At 35.3% G+C, this 16,286-nt stretch overlaps 2 protein-coding genes across 4 annotated transcripts; both read left to right on the top strand.

The window, feature by feature from the left end:
- Window positions 1-4,078: 4,078 nt before the first annotated feature.
- LOC132185093 (probable carbohydrate esterase At4g34215) lies at window positions 4,079-5,502 on the top strand. Its single transcript, XM_059598913.1, has 2 exons — window positions 4,079-4,649; window positions 5,312-5,502. Exons 1-2 carry the CDS (start codon window positions 4,079-4,081, stop codon window positions 5,500-5,502), a joined length of 762 nt encoding a protein of 253 aa, XP_059454896.1.
- An 846-nt stretch (window positions 5,503-6,348) lies between these two features.
- Window positions 6,349-15,584, top strand: LOC132185851 (uncharacterized). Of its 3 annotated transcripts, XM_059599650.1 has the most exons (4): window positions 6,349-7,849; window positions 10,940-11,457; window positions 13,191-13,338; window positions 15,403-15,584. In XM_059599650.1, the coding sequence occupies exon 1, from the start codon at window positions 6,416-6,418 to the stop codon at window positions 7,616-7,618; it is 1,203 nt and encodes a 400-aa protein (XP_059455633.1). In that variant the 5' UTR covers window positions 6,349-6,415; the 3' UTR covers window positions 7,619-7,849; window positions 10,940-11,457; window positions 13,191-13,338; window positions 15,403-15,584. The 3 variants fall into 3 exon arrangements, with proteins under 3 accessions (XP_059455633.1, XP_059455632.1, XP_059455634.1); XM_059599649.1 differs by lacking the exon at window positions 15,403-15,584 and having other exon boundaries at window positions 13,191-14,269; XM_059599651.1 differs by lacking the exons at window positions 13,191-13,338; window positions 15,403-15,584 and adding an exon at window positions 11,590-12,242.
- The last annotated feature ends 702 nt before the right edge of the window (window positions 15,585-16,286 follow it).

The following is a 16,286-nucleotide window of genomic DNA, read 5'->3' as shown; positions in this document are numbered from 1 at the left end:
GAGAGAGAGAGAACGTGAGAGAGAGAAACTAACGGTGGAGTTAACTATAGTTTGTGGAAATTAGGGTATTAAAAAAAACATATGAGAAGCACATGTTTGAGGACACATGTCAATTTTAGAGACTAAGTTTGAGGAAATTTTCTCCAACTTAGTTTGGAGGAAAACTTTGTCCTTGTGATAATGTCCCCCCAAACTACTAAAATATTGTCAATGTCCCCCCAAGACTAGCAAAAATATAAAAATGTCCATATAGATTTCTCAATAAGACAAAAATACCCCTATCAATTCAAAAAAAAATCAATTTTTTTTAATAGAAAATTTTTAAGTATGTTTAAAACAGAAATTTTTATTTTAAAAAAATATTATAAAATAAATAAATAAACGAAAATTTTCAATTTTTATAAATAAAAGGAAGTTTTCGTATTTTTGTTTTTATTTTATTAAGGTTAATTTCGTCATTAGGGGAAACATTGACAATTTTTGATAGTTTGGGAGATGACATTGTCACTTGAAAGTTGGGGTGGAGAGAGAAGAGAGAGACATTGTCACAATTGAAAGTTTAAGATAACATTGTCAATTAGATCGTAGTTTGAGATGGGGATATGTGGACTTTTCCCTAATATATATAAGTTATGAATGAATGTGAATATCTAGTATTTAGTGCATAGGAAAAATTAGGAAATTGCCTAAGGTCCCCAATGAAATAAGGCATCAAATAACGATAGTATAATTAAGTTTTCTTTTAGGGGAAACTACATTTTACCCCTATAAACTACAACGCCTTGCCACTTTCCCCCCCATGAACTGCCAACTGTACTAATTTGCCCCCATGAACTACCATTTTATGCCTAAAACCCCCTTCCGTCAATTAAAACCATTAACTCAGACGGTCAAAGTGACAATGCGTTGTAGTTCATGGGGCAAAAGTGACACAAAGTGATGGGTTGACCGTCTGAGTTAACGGCTTTGACTGATGAAATGGGGTTTTAGGCACAAAATGGTAGTTTATGGAGGCAAAGTAGTACAATTGACAGCTCATGGGGGGAAAGTGCCAAGGCGTTATAGTTCATTGGGGCAAAAGGTAGTTTCCCCTTTCTTTTATTAAAAAACAAATTAAAGCCCCAAATTCTCTTTAATTAAGACCCCAATTATAATAAAAAAAATAAAAATTTGAGAAATGCTACAGTTTCTCCTGGTATTCTCCTGATCCTATGTGGATATTGCTTTCTAAAATAAATATGAGGGACTGGTGGGATAAGTTTTTTTCTTTTTTTTTTTCCTAGTTTTTTAGAAAACAATATTCAAGTAGAGTTATGAGAAAATCAAGAGGAAGCATTTCTCAAAAATAATATTATGATAAAAAGGTTAGTTGGTGCTCTTTAAAGAGGAAATCATTCCGCTCTCATTAATTGAAGAAAGATCACGAGCATAAAGCTCTTACATCGTAAAGTATAAAGTTCTGAGAAAATCATAACCAAAGTTACGAGGTTACAACATCATAGATACATACATAAGAATCTTCCATTCAAGACCTATCTATGACATCAACATTCGCTAACCCATGACTAATATTCAGTTGTAACAACAGGTCTACTTCAGACATACTCAATCTGATACATAGGTAGTAACAAGGAGCCAAGACCCCATACCAAAACTCATCCTACTCGACTCGCAAGTCAGAAAATTATTCACATCCTTAATCCAAAAGGTCGGGACCACAAAATACAAGGAAAATAGAAAATAAAAAGAAAATAAAGAAAAGGCATAAAAGCCCACAAAACACCACCAGAGGAAGGCTGCCGGATGATTCTAGCCAAAGCGCGAAAAAACTATGCGCAGGCGTGTGCAAGTCACAATCCGTCGCGGGGTTGCCGAAATCAGAAGCGGTAAGTACCATTGGAAGCAAGCGATGGAGGGGCGCGTGTCGAGGTGGGTCTAATGGAGGGATGTAGATTGAGCTTTGAACAGTTCAATCCAAGAGCCCCATCAACCCTGAAAAAAGACACAGCATAAATGGTGGACGACACACTCGAACCAGTGGAGCTTGAGCCTGTAACAAAAGAAAAGTAAACAAAAGTAAATGGGGGAAAAGAGGTGGGAAAGGGAGGGGGAGAACTTTTAAGTTGTATTGAAGCCTGTTTGTCGGTGCTCTTTAATTAAGGCGCCAATAACAGTAAAACATAAATATAAAGAATTGAATTCCAAAATATTAAGACTTTTAAGAAAAAGAAAGAGAAAAATGAAAAGTTACATTAATTGCACTCTTAAAGCAGTTACTAATCTCATAATGTCACATGAACTTGAAACCAACATATTGGCTAAGTCGTTCATTAAACTACTTTTTAAAATAAAGTAAATTTTGTTTTGCACAAATTAAATTATACATAAAAAGAAGGGTAAAGTCCACATACCCCCCTCAAACTACCACTCAATTGACAATGTACCCCCCAAACTACCAAAATATTGTCAATATCCCCCCTAAAGCTAGCAAAAATATCAAAATGCCCCTTTATATTTATCAATATGACAAAAATACCCCTAAAATTCAAAAAAAAAAATTAAAACGAAAATTTTAATTTTTTTCAAAAAATTATTTTAATTTTTAAATGATTTTTTTTAAACCGAAATTTTTATTTTAAAAAAATCAATTATTATTTTTTTATATTTTTTTAAAATATGTTTTAAAAAAACGAAAATTTTATTTTTTTTAAACAAAAATATTTTAATTTTTTTTAAAACGGAAATTTTTATTTAAAAATTATAAAAGAAAACTTTAAAAAAAAAACACAAAAAAAAAAAAAAAACGAAATTTTTTTTATAAAAAGAAAATCAAAATTTTTAATTTTTTTTTTCTAATAAAAAGATTTTTTTATTTATTTTATTTTAGGTTTTTTCAGAAATTTTACTATTTTTTTTTTAAAAAAAAAATTTTACTAAGGGTAGTTTCGTCAATGAGGGGGACATTGACAATGTTTTGATAGTTTGGGGGTACATTGTCGCAATTTAAAGTTTGGGGGAACATTGTCAATTAGGTGGTAGTTTGAGGGGGGTATGTAGACTTTCTCCTAAAAAGAATAATATGTAACTTAATACAAAATATGACATATGTTGAAATTAAATGTCTCCTTAGATGAATTTTGAAAGTCATTTGAAAAAAATAAAGAACAAAAAAAAGAAGAATAATTTTAAATAAAAATTATTTAATTAAATATTTGAATATAAAAAATGCTTTTTTTAAGTTTGTCGTCTTAAGCCTCAAAATCTATTAAGCCATATATATATATATATATATATATATATATGTGTGACACTTTTGTTGGGAGTTTTATAAAGAAAATATTAGTAGCGCAACATAAATATTATAAAATAATATAATTTTCTCAGGAGCATTATAACTTATACCTAACGACATGACAATAAAGGAAATTTCTCTTCTCCCAGCATCAATAGTTTAGTTTTCAAAGAGTAGCTTAATCGACTGGGACCATGGCTAATAAAGCGAAGTCACTAGTTCGAATCTCCCGCTCTCTTTTCTCTCTTCTTGCATGGACATATTAAAAAAAAAAAAAAAAAAACAACAACAACAACAACAACAAAGCATTTGTCATTACGTTTTAATTATGAGAAATTAACAAGTCATGTAACAAGCAAAGCATTTAACCTCTTCTTTACGAAACATTAATTGCTTCTTTTTTGTTACAAAATAAAACAGTCAATTAGGAGAATTAAGGACATCATGAATGCGAAACTTTTTGTTTGTTTTATCAGTTACGGAAATGAGGCTCAAATTGAAGGCTACGGTCATTATTTCTTTTTTTGGACGGACAGAATATATTAATTACAACAAAATGTAATAAAACAAGTAACCGTATCTTTAAAATCTGTTATTTTGTCACACAATTAATATTATATACCAAACCTGGAAACAAATTATACAGTCCATCTGTAATATAGTTGCAAATTGGAAGTTATATATATAAAAGGAAACCATCTTGCTTAATTCAACATAGCACAAGAGACATCCCCAGAAATAAAACGATTCTTCTGATCTCCTTCTTCCTCTTCTTATCACGCACTCATGGCTCAAGTGAAGGTCGAAGGATGTCAGCCCAAGAACATTTTTCTGTTGGCCGGACAGAGCAACATGTCCGGACGAGGAGGCAACTATGACGACACCGACAACAACATCATCAAATGGGACGGCGAAATCCCGCCGGAATGCAGCCCCAACCCAAATATCCTCCGACTTAATGCAAACAAGAGCTGGGAGGAAGCCCATGAGCCTCTTCACCAGGATATTGATTGTTCGAAGACCTGTGGGATCGGACCCGGGATGCCTTTTGCGAATGCAATCTTGGCCAAAGACCCGAGCTTTGGGAGCATTGGTCTGGTCCCCTGTGCCATAGGAGGAACCAGGATAGTGGAGTGGGCTCGGGGGGCTGCATTATACAACCAGCTGGTGGATAGGGCGAAGGCCTCCTTGAATGGCGGTGGGGGTAAAATTCGAGCGCTGCTTTGGTACCAAGGTGAGAGCGATACGTCGGAGCAAGATTCCAAGTTGTATAAGGGCAGATTTGAGAAATTCATCAATGATCTCCGACAGGATCTCGACCAACCTGATCTCCCCATAATCATGGTATTTTTGTCAAGTTCTTTGCTTAATAGTGGGTATTTTTCGAGTGTTAATGTTGTCCAAAAATATTATGAACCATGGAGAATTATTAATAATTTGAGTGAATCAACTAAAAAGCCCTAAGGGCTAGCCTCTATTTATAGGCCTTATATATTGATGATTTGAATTTATTCAAATCTAATCAAATCCCTTTATTTATAGTAATGTAAACTAATCAAATCCTCCAAGATATAGGATAACTAAATATTAACTAACAATAGGCTCCCTCAAATCTCACCCGGTTAATTAGAGCATTCACAATGAGTTCTTTAATATTTTTCTAAATTTAACTCTAAAAATCTAGTTTAATTGATTTAGTTATCCACTTTTCAAAACTACTAAACATCGAACTCTCTGAATATTTCTATATTCTAACCGTCAGAATAAGTATAAAGAAATTTTGAAGAGCTCAACATACGTAAATGCTTACATTTAAAAAGCATTATTGACCAGAGTTAAATTTAACATTGAATAAAGAATTTGTTAACTGGTACGTCTTTTGTTAAAATTTTAGAGAAAAGGTAGAAGTAGAGATTTCAACCACTAAATATATTTATTTTTTGCAGATAATTAGAAGAAGAAGAAAAAAAAAATTTTAAAAATTGTGGACCTTTTGTGTGCAGGTTGGAATATGCTCAGCAGATCAAGGACCATTTATGAATCTTATAAGAAGTGTTCAGCTGAATTTTGATGAGAAAAATGTCAAGTGTGTTGATGGCATGGGCTCAACCTTTTTAGCAGATGACAAGCACTTGGATACCAAGTCTGAGATTTGCGTGGGTCTCAAACTGGCCGACGCCTTTCTTTCCTCCTTTGCTCATATCTCCTAGTCCAATTACCTAACATTTTACTCGGATCTCTTATTACATTCATATTAAATAAATTCAACTAATACTATGTTTGTTAATGTTTTTTAAAGATTTTGTTTTTTTTTTTTGTTTGTTTGACGGTAATTTTAAATGTTTTGGGGGTGCATGTTTTAACTTTTATTATGATGGCTTTTATTATGTAATGAGAAATATCAATTTTATTTTTGCATTTTTCTGTCCAACTTTGCTTATGTGTTTTTCAAATTTATCATTAAATTTGTAGAACTCACGTATGAATTCACGTCCCATTGGGAGTGAGAAATTTGAACATAAGAGTTGTTATAAATAACAGAGAAATAATTTTTTACAAAAATAATGTGACACTCTCAAACAACTATTATATCCGTTCTTGTTGAAAAAAAAAAAAAAAAAAAATCTAATGTTTCGTTAAGACTACCACATTAACAGGAACATGTAATATGTAGTATTAATCTAATATAATGATAGACTATTTCGTACTTGTTAGTAACTCCGATGAACATGAACGATCAGGATTTCCAATAATTTTTTTAACATTGTATATTCTCAAATTACGTAATTTAAGCTTTTTTTAGGCATCAAAATGGTTAAAAAAATGCAATCTATTAAAATTTTTGCATGTTATCAAAGTAACCAAAAAGAGTTTTCCTCTCAAAACGCTTCTTCTTCACTTTTGTAGAGACTATACTCGATCATTTCGAAGCCTAAAAGCAGCTAAAATTACATAATTTAAGAATATAATATTTGTTTAAAATTAAAATTGTAAGGGATCCTTATAGAATATCTGGATATGTACAGCCTCCTTATCCTTACCATCTGATACACCAAGCTAAAAAATCAGTGAACGAAAGTATAACGCCCATCTCTTACGGAGGAGCAAAGCATAAAATGAACGATGAATCTCCTCGTCAATGCAATGCACACCCTCCCCTCGCTCTTCCTCCACACAACTTCCTTCCCTTCCTCTCAATCTTCCTTCCTCCTCAATTACCCATTCAAATCCACCACCAGACTTCCTCCCCGATGCCAAACCATTGCATGCGCCTCCAACGGCGTCGTATTCTCGGCGGCCTCCGATATCGACATGTTCAAGAACAAGCATGGCGTGTACGCGCCGAAGCAGAAAAAGGTCGTGGTCCTTTGGGACCTTGATAACAAACCCCCGCGCGGCCCGCCGTACGAGGCGGCCATGGCGCTGAAACAGCTGGCCCAACGATTCGGCGACGTCATCGACATGTCGGCCTACGCGAACCGCCACGCGTTCATCCACATGCCGCAGTGGGTGGTAGAGGAACGGCGCGAGCGCAAGCAATTGGACGTGTTGGAGCGCAAGGGCCTGACCGTGCCCTCCCAGCCCTACGTGTGCGGGGTATGCGGCCGCAAGTGCAAGACCAATCTCGACCTGAAGAAGCACTTCAAGCAGCTCCACGAGCGGGAGCGCCAGAAGAAACTGAACCGAATGAGGTCGCTGAAGGGAAAGAAGCGGCAGCGTTACAAGGAGAGGTTCATATCCGGAAACGACAAGTACAACGAGGCGGCTAGGTCTTTGATCGCTCCCAAGGTCGGGTACGGGCTGGCCTCCGAGCTGAGGCGCGCCGGGGTATTCGTGAAGACGGTGGAGGATAAGCCTCAGGCGGCGGATTGGGCGGTGAAGAGGCAAATGCAGCACTCGATGAGCCGAGGGGTGGATTGGTTGTTTCTGGTGTCGGACGACTCGGATTTCTCGGAGATGTTGAGGAAGGCGAGGGAGGCGAATTTGGGGACGGTGGTGGTGGGAGATTGGGACAGGGCGTTAGGTAGGCACGCGGATCTTTGGATGCCCTGGATTCGTGTGCAGAATGGGGAGGTGGCGGAGAAGGATTTGGTGCCCAAGAGTGAAAGGCGGAGGGAGGAGGAGGATGAGTTGTTTTCGGTTTCTAGTTTGGATGGGAATGTGGATAGTGAGAGCGACTTGTTGGACGGTCTGGTGGATGAGCTTGTTGCTGCGAGGACCGAGATTAATGGTCTGAGGATTTCAGCTTTTTCTGAAGGGGAAGAGGAGGAATGGGATAGTGAGGAGGAGGAATGGGATGGTGAGGAGGATGATGGATATTACTGATGTAGTAATGCATTCTTTTAAGCAACCAGGATGTTTCGCTTGAATTTTTGGAGCAATTACGCTTAGGAAATGGGAAGAGACTGAATATGCAGCTCACTGTTTCCGAGATGTACAAAGTTGATAGATTGGCTTTTCTAGAAATTACCACAATGTTCATCAAAACTCTGAAAGTCGCTTGTAGTGTGGTATTCAAGTTTGCAGAATAGTATTTGTCTGCTCCAGAACATCCAAGTATGTTTCCATTGTTTGCGTAGAGTTAGCAAAAGCTGGAATTGATTTTATAAATGATTTATAATGAGAATTGGAACGATACTGCAATTCATTCAGGACCTGTTTCTGTTTTGATGGTTTTCTTAGCATTTTGCCTTGGTATGGTGTTTAGTCCTGAAATTTGAATCAGTAGCAGAAAGGTGTTTAGTTGTGGTAGCATTATGTGTTTTGTATTCATCTGCGCAAAAACTAGTTTATTTTTCCACGGGGAACAAATTTTCGCACAGTTATAAGACAAATTGTTTGCTGCTTTACTTTAAACACTGGTTTGGTTGGTTTTGTCTTGATATCATAATACTATTTACCGATCTTGAATATCGTTGCTGTTGTTTTTTCTTGCTACTTAAAAGTTTATGTGAAAACCCTTTTTACAAGCTCCAGAGGTGTTGTAGTCATGCCAAGATGAATATTGGATAAATGAATGGGAAAAAAGAGAGAGAAAGAAATTGGTTACAGATTGAAAGGAAGATGCATTTGGGCTTCTAGCAGAAACATTTGAGGGGAGATTAGGCCTGTGATTTTCTAGAAGATGTGTGGCTCTAAGTAAAGTTGCATTTTGTAGAAAGATGTCTACATGACCTTGACTAGATGGGTTTATAAGTTTTCTTGAGTTTTAGACTAGGGAATTGAAAAATTAACCTATTATATTTCTACCGCTAATAATGAGGTTAGAGATTAAAATTTTGGAAATGTTTAGATGGAAATATTATATGTAACAGAGTATAGTGCCTCTGCATTTGACTAAAACCTTGTTAGGCCTACTTAAAATACAAAGCCGCATATGCGCACACAGCACTCAGCACTGCCCACCCTTGGAGGTGGGGCGGTGGGATGAGAAAGGAAAATGTAACATTTTTATTAGGTGAGCATTCATAAAATTTGATTAGTTCAATGGTGTTTGAGAGCATGATTGTCCTTTCTGGAACTCATAAAATGTGATATATAATATGGGGATTGATTCACTAATCTTTAGGCTATCTCAACTTTATATGAGAATTTATCCATTTAAAGAATATAGCATCCATTGATGGTGTTCCCCCTCAAGTACTTGTTATTTAAAGAGTTAGTAGAGCTCTAATTCTATTACTTTGCTCATCAATTATCTTGCATGTGCTCAAAAAGTGAGGTTTGCGGTTAGATAAATTAATAGATTAAATTAGTTTTTATATGATTCTTATGTGTACATAACTATACTCATATCATGGTCCCAGTTATGCTGAAGCCAAGATTTCAATTATTTAGTGGATTGGTGTTCCCTGTATTTTCTATGATCGCAGTAAACAAAGCCAACAATTGATCCTCGAATGTTGACTTACCATAATATCATTAGCTACCAAGTGCTTGGGTCTTCCTTTAGGAGCTTCTTACAAGGCTACAATTATTTGGAATGACGTTATTGAAAAAAAAAATGGAACATCGTTTGGCGGGTTGGAAGAGGCTTTATCTATCCAAAGGAGGCAGGTTGACTTTGAATAAAAAAAAAACCACTCTTTCTAATTTGCTAACGTATTATTTGTCTCTCTTTCCTATTCATGTAATCGTGGCTAATAGGCTTGAAAAACTTTAGACGGATTTTTTAGGGGTTGGACTTGGCTAATGAGATTGAGTTCCATTTAGTGAGTTGGTCGAAAATTTGTATTCTGGTAAAATTAGGAGGTTTGGGAGGAAAGAATCTGATTCAGTTTAACTAAGCTCTTCTGGGAAAGTGGTTATGGTGGTATGCAAAGTGGTCTCTTCTTTATTTGAGTTGTTGTATTCTCACAGAGTAAGACAAAGAGGTGATGATAGAATTTGTTGGATTCCTTCTAAAAGGAAAAAAGTTTGAAGTGAAATCCTACTTTCATGTGTTATTTATCCCCGTAAGTTCCCTTTTTTCTTGGAAGAGTATTTGGAGTTAAAACTCTTTCGAGAGTGGCGTTCTATGAATGGACGGTGGCCTTAGGAAAAATATTGACTTTGGATAATTTGAGGAAGGGGAACGTCACTTTGTTGGATTGGTGTTGTATGTGCAAGAAAAGTGTGGAATCTATTGATCGCCTTCTTCTTCATTATAAAATAGTAAGAGAATTATGGAGTTCCTTTTTCCAATTTCTTAGCATTGACTAGGTTACGCCTAGAAGTGCGAGAGTTGTTGGTGAGTGGGAAATGATAGATGGGAAATTGTAATGTTTTGGAAGTTTGGAGGATGCTCCTTTGTGTTTAATGCGGTATATTTCGAGAGAGCGGAATGCAAGGAGCTTTAAAAATCGAGAAACTTCGGTGTTAGAGCTGAAAAGTATTCTGTTCAGATCCCTCTATACATGGACAATAACATTCAATAGTCTGCCATGTTCTACTTTTCCTGAGTTTTTGGAATTTTGTTCTTCTTTTTCTCTATATTAGAGCACGTTTCTGTGCTTCTAATAAGATTAAATTACATATAAAAGAACATGTGTGGATCATCCTTGATAAAACAGAAACTACTTTGGCTACTTTAACTGGTGTTCATTGTTGAAAAACTTAATCGTGTGATGGAGTTTCTCACATAGTTCTTTTGATGATGTTTCATCTTGTCATGCAAACTGTTGAACTTTCTTGAACTGCCAAGCTTATAATAAAATTATCATTTATTGCAAATCCAACCAAGGTTATGAGTTAGGAATTTTGATTGTGCCAGTCTTCAGAGTTCATCATCAGGCGCAGCCACAAATCAAGCAAGTTTGAAACGTGTCTAACAAAACCAAAATGTTCATTTGTAGTACGAAAACATCTCTAATACGATATTTGTTTGTTTGGCTGTTTACACTTGAAGATAATAATCTGTTCTTCCCGTCATGAACTCTTTCCTTCACCATCGGACTCTTAAGGTTAATGCTCATGGTCTTCAGGTCTGCAAAAATGGTATATGTATGCTTCAAATCGTTTGTGTTTCTTTTGCTTTGTGGAGTTAATTAGTAAAAGCCTGAAGATCAGTTTTAATTGCTGGTTGTGATTGTTGTTACTATTGCTTTATCTTAATTATTTCAATTTTATGTAAAAATCCCTTATAACTTTTTTCTTGAGTGATTGTAGTTATGGCAGGATGAAGATGAATGGAAAAGGAAAAGGGCAAATTATGTTTTTTGGTCCTCCAACCTGTAATAGTGTTTCCATTTGGTATTTGTTCTCCCAATTGTGATGATGTTTTTAATTGTCATCATTATCTCAATGTCATCTCTCTGTCCAAGTCTGTCTACATTGACTTAACAGAAGGTAACCCATGCTTCCACTCCTCCCATGGATTCCCACCCTCACCTCAATGGGAACACCACAACCCCTATTGCCCAACTCTCTTCCTCCGCCAATCTCTTGTTGAAACGCTTGTTGTCACCAAGTGCTCCCTCCTGCACCAAATTGGACAACATCCAAACCAACAACACTTGCCCCACCAATTCAGAGGAAACCACCCAAATGACCCTTACATGCAAACCTCGACTCACCCCATAAAGACTAGCACCACCACGATTGCCCAAGCACCCCAACTAATGCTCCTCCCTAGAGCTCCTCTCACAATCCAAAAGCCTCTTCTACCCCGCAGGATTGGTGATCTGGTGAGTAATTTTTATTCCTGGAATTATTATTATTATTATTATTATTATTATTATTATTATTATTATTTCGTTGGTGTGAAACTACAGATTTGTTTGGTTTATATGTGGCTGTCTGGTTTGTTCTTTTTTGAGGTTTCTGGGATTGAAGCGAGTAGGGGGTGGATTGAGGAGGAGGAGGAGATTGTTTTCTTTAAGGGAGAAAAAAAAATGGATAAGTGATGCCATGTCAGCAATTTCTATCAAATATCATGTCCATTTTCATCAAGTTTAAACAGATTTGGATGCAGGGATGATAATGAAATGATGTTGAAGATTGGAAGACAATATTGTCGCAATTGAATAATGGGGATTAAATAGAAACCTTATTAAAATTGGACAAAAAATGTACTTGCTAAAAAAAAAATCAATGCCAAGTCTAAATTTTGAAATGAAGCTTCATGTAGCAGAAAGGTTTTTAGTGACGACAAAGCCTGTGATTTTCTAGAATACCTCCTGGAAGAAGCTGCATTTTGAAGAAAGATTTGTCTGGCTAGATGGGAGTAAGGGCTTTGTTGACTATTTTATTAAGAAGGAATTAAAACCTTAGAAAAATTATATTTCTGGTACCGAGCGAGGTTACAAATGTAGTATTGAAGATGTTAATGCTAAATACTAGTAAAAAATGTTTAGGTGAAAATAGAATATTTTATTCTTTAGTAGCAACAGATGATCATGCCTTTAAAATTGACTAAACCTTGTTGGGACTGCTTAAAACACACAGTTATCTACCCAGCAGAGTCCCCAGCCACACTTGGGGCTAGGAAGGTGGGAGGGCAACGCAAATGCAACTCATGAACATTTATAAGAGTTGATTAGTTTAGTGGGAGTGTGCGAGCATGATTTTTGTGCTTCTCTTGATTTTTTCTGGAAGTTATTAGTGTCATATATTTGCACTGATTCACTGGTCTTTAGGCTCTCTGAATTTTTTTTTTTTTTTTTAATAAAGTAATTGGCCCTCTCTAAGTTCTGTCATTTATAGAGGCAGTAAGACTCTAGTTCTTCTTCATATTACTTTGTTTATCAATATAAAACACGAGATTAGAGATTAAGTAATTTAATAAATACTTTTTATATAATTCCTCTATGCTCATAATCCCAATTGTCTGGTCTGGAGCCTGGTGTATGATTTCTGTGTCTATTCATCCTAAATAGACACTTAAAGAAGTAAATACCAATAGTTGATCACTGATCAGTCTAGATAATAATACGGAATTCGTGTCCTACTTAGTTGTTGAAAATGTTTTGTTGTATGATGGAGTTTCTCACATAGTTATCTGATGATGTTTATTTTGTCCAGCAGTCTCAACTACTTTTCCTTTCATGAATACTACTAGATTGAACTGGTTCTACAATTTTGCAGATTTATGTTACATTTTATGTTTATCACGATGTCCTTGTCTCAGTGATGGAAGTTTTTCTGAACACTCTATGCTATATTATTCTATTGGTTGTAATGTCATCAAATATAAAATCTGTGCCTGCTCACTCTGCTCTATCTGTTTAATCCATCATCACCAATTCCCCATATGCATATTACCAACTGGGATTTTACCTGTTTTGTTGCTTTACTAGAGACAAACAGGATTTGCTCCCCACCACAATTTTTTTCATCTTGATTTGTGATTAGAAAATGGATTCTTTTTATAATAGAGTCCAACTTGCCTTGTGATGATCTATTTATTGGAGTTATGCAGTGATTGACTTGATAAATGAGAGGTGAAATTGGCTTATTGATCATGGGCGGCAGGCTTGTTTATATGAAGATTTATTGTGGTTTTCAAAGCCCCAGACGCTGAAGTCCCTTTCACACAATGGAGGGTCCTTCACCTTACGCTTCCTGAGGTCAGGCCTAATTATGCACAATGCTTCTATACTTTTTGTCTTTTGATCAATTATGAGATGCATAGGTCCAATTGTAGTGGGGCACTAGAAATATAATTTAGAAATGGATTAACGATTAAATTATTGAAACCCCCAGATAGGGGAATTCACAGCTCCATTATCATGTATTATTGTCTTGATTGTGGATGCAAATAGTTGTATGAAATAGTTAAATCTCACAGAAATAGTTTGTTGACCAACTATTCTGGGGTTCATTAATGGATGAGGAGGTGAGGACTATGTTCACTGAATTTCAGAAATGACGGTAGCCTCCTGTTATGACGGTAGATGTCAAAAACTGTTCATTATAGGAAGTCAAATGAAGGTGTCTTGAAATGAGATTAACAGCCTCAAATTCAATCCCCTGGTAGAAACATGGGTCTGATATACCATGGTTGCTGTGCCGTTAATTATCAGGAAACCATTTTAGGTGTCTTCATGGAGTGGGTATAACAGTGTGGGTAGAGAGAGCAGTCAGTAGTACATGGTCGGTCTATGCTAGTGGATTTATCATTTATGTGTTTTGATATGATATAAATGTGATGTTTTTTAGTGGGGTCTACGTTTGAGAAAATGTTATGTGGGTACATCTACTTATTTTTAGTGAACACAAGTTTGATCCGGGCAGCCGCCTGCGGTCACCCCCAGCCTATTATGGAGACCCCACGTCCGCCCGTGGCCTGTTTTGGTAACTGGGGCAGCCAGAACACCCATCTCTTCCCTTGAATATGGCCAGACAACTACTTTTTTGTTTTTTCAATTTTTTTATACTTGCAAAAATTAAGTATTTGTCTTCTTCTTTAACTGACAAGTATGTAATACTAAGAGAAAAGAAGAAAGGTCTATTTGTTTCGGTGTAAAATAATCTTCTAATTTATTTATTTATTTTTCTAATGCAATTGAAAACCATTAACCAATGAATAAACCTTTTCTAATGGTTAAAAAAAGGAGGAGGAAAATAATAAACTAACTCCTGTATTTATGGACTGTTATTAAATAGATCATGGAGTTTATAATTTTATCAAATAAGTTCATATATTTTGGATTGTTCTTAAATAGATTTTTTGTCCACATTTGGTTTGTTTTTCTAACATAATGTTTATAAAATTTCAATTGTTACAATCAAACCTGAACCCTAAAGTCTTTTATTTTCCAACGGATTTACATCCTCCATTACTATAAATTTTTTGATGTTATATATATATATATATAGACATATATATAAACGACTTGAACAAGCTGAGTCAAGTTTATCCAAATTTGACTCGTTTAATATTCGAACAATAATTATTATTTCAAACTTGACTCGTCTAATAAAGAAATTGAAGTCGAGCTTAAGTTATTTATTAACAGTTCGTTTAATTTAAAACCCTAATTTTAACATAAAAGTTTTATATTTAACTAAACATTAGATTTTTTTTTTTGGGGGGGGGGGGGTTCCAAATTAATATTTTTGGTTGAAAACTTTATCTTATGTCAAAATAAGAGACTCCAAAGCAAAGCCTTTAGAAGCTGGATCTTTAATTAAGATTAAAGATTGGATCATAGTCTTATCTGATGTAATATTTGTGGATGATTTGAGTTCTCTCCTTTTCTCTTTCACTATCTATTTTCTTAGCCAAGAAAGTTTCAAAGGAATCCATAATAGAAACTGTTGAATTAAATTTGAAGCAAATGACTACAGTCGTTAGATCATGATTAAACAAGTTCAAGATGAAGTAGTAAGGCTATCACAGGGCCCTCACGATTTAAATGGACGGTTTAGATCACAACACATAAAAAATCACGTCTGCTTCGTAACATTATTTTATCAAACGCACCGATCAAATTTAAAACAATACAAGCTTTAAGAACATTTTTTCCACCAACTTTCTATTATTTATTAATACTTGCATAAATATTAGAAGGTGTGCTGCTCGCTTTCATAGTTTTGGATGCTTAAGAGCTGATCACGTGTAAAGTCGGTTTAGAAAAATTCAATCGATTGAAGTCTAATAATCTTTCTTTCCATCTTTCCTGTTGCAGTGATTATTGCAAATTCCATGATATTTTCTGATACTATCCACAAAATTCCTGTTCATGATTGACATGGTTATGGTGGTATACATGTATATGATTATTTATTTATTCATTATTATTGTCACTTCTGCCGACTGAGATCTCCAAGTTGGAGAGCTTGGTCTGCAATTCTTACATGTGAATCTTTATTTTTCCAGTGACGTATATAATCTTCATCTTTCATTTATAATAAACAACCACGATTTAATTAAGAATCAATCAATATTTTAAGTATTTCCAGATTCTTGATCCCCACTTCTTGTATACAAATTATGTCTATTTTTTTTTTTTTTCTTTTTTCAGTCAAAAGACCGGCATGATTAGTGGAGGCTTTACTTTTTTTTATTAAAAAAAAAATGATTTAATTAAGCAAATGAAATTGGGTTTGTGTGTTGGGTGTCCCAGACCAGACATGTAAACATATCACTCACCACTTGCCGCATAGGTGTATTATTTGATCATGACCAATCATCTGACAACTCCTATCCGTCGGATCATGTGTTGTGCCAAAAAGAGTAAAAATTGTATGATTTCCCAATTAATTAAAAGCAGCTGATTATTCCACTTCTTTTTCTTTTTCTTATTTAGACGGTGAGTCTTGTATTGTATTGATCCATGGCATTTTTTTATTTTATTTTTTAACCCAGAACCTTTAATTACCGCCAAACAATTACACACGTGCCAAATATCCAAAAGGAACGGCTTGAGAATTTTACTAATTAATAATAATTTTTCCTTTCCCCCCCCACCCACCAAAATAAATAAAAAGTCCCCCCAGCTTTTGCTATTTCCACTACCTGGCTTCGTCATTGCGTGGACGGAAAGTCATTCTCAACAGGCACTCTATCCAT

Source organism: Corylus avellana, chromosome ca6 (genome assembly GCF_901000735.1).
Source record: "Corylus avellana chromosome ca6, CavTom2PMs-1.0".
In the NCBI taxonomy this organism is placed as follows: Eukaryota; Viridiplantae; Streptophyta; class Magnoliopsida; order Fagales; family Betulaceae; genus Corylus; species Corylus avellana.
This window is presented reverse-complemented; position numbering and strand designations above follow the sequence as displayed.

What these genes read in the sequence shown, in the direction of transcription:
- LOC132185093 (XM_059598913.1), top strand. Translation starts at nt 4,079, where the DNA reads ATGGCTCAAGTGAAGGTCGAAGGATGTCAGCCCAAGAACATTTTTCTG. An exon ending in AATCATGGTATTTTTGTCAA is followed by an intron (nt 4,650 to 5,311) that starts GTTCTTTGCTTA and finishes GAATATGCTCAG; the next exon opens with CAGATCAAGGACCATTTATG.
- LOC132185851 (XM_059599650.1), top strand. Translation starts at nt 6,416, where the DNA reads ATGAATCTCCTCGTCAATGCAATGCACACCCTCCCCTCGCTCTTCCTC.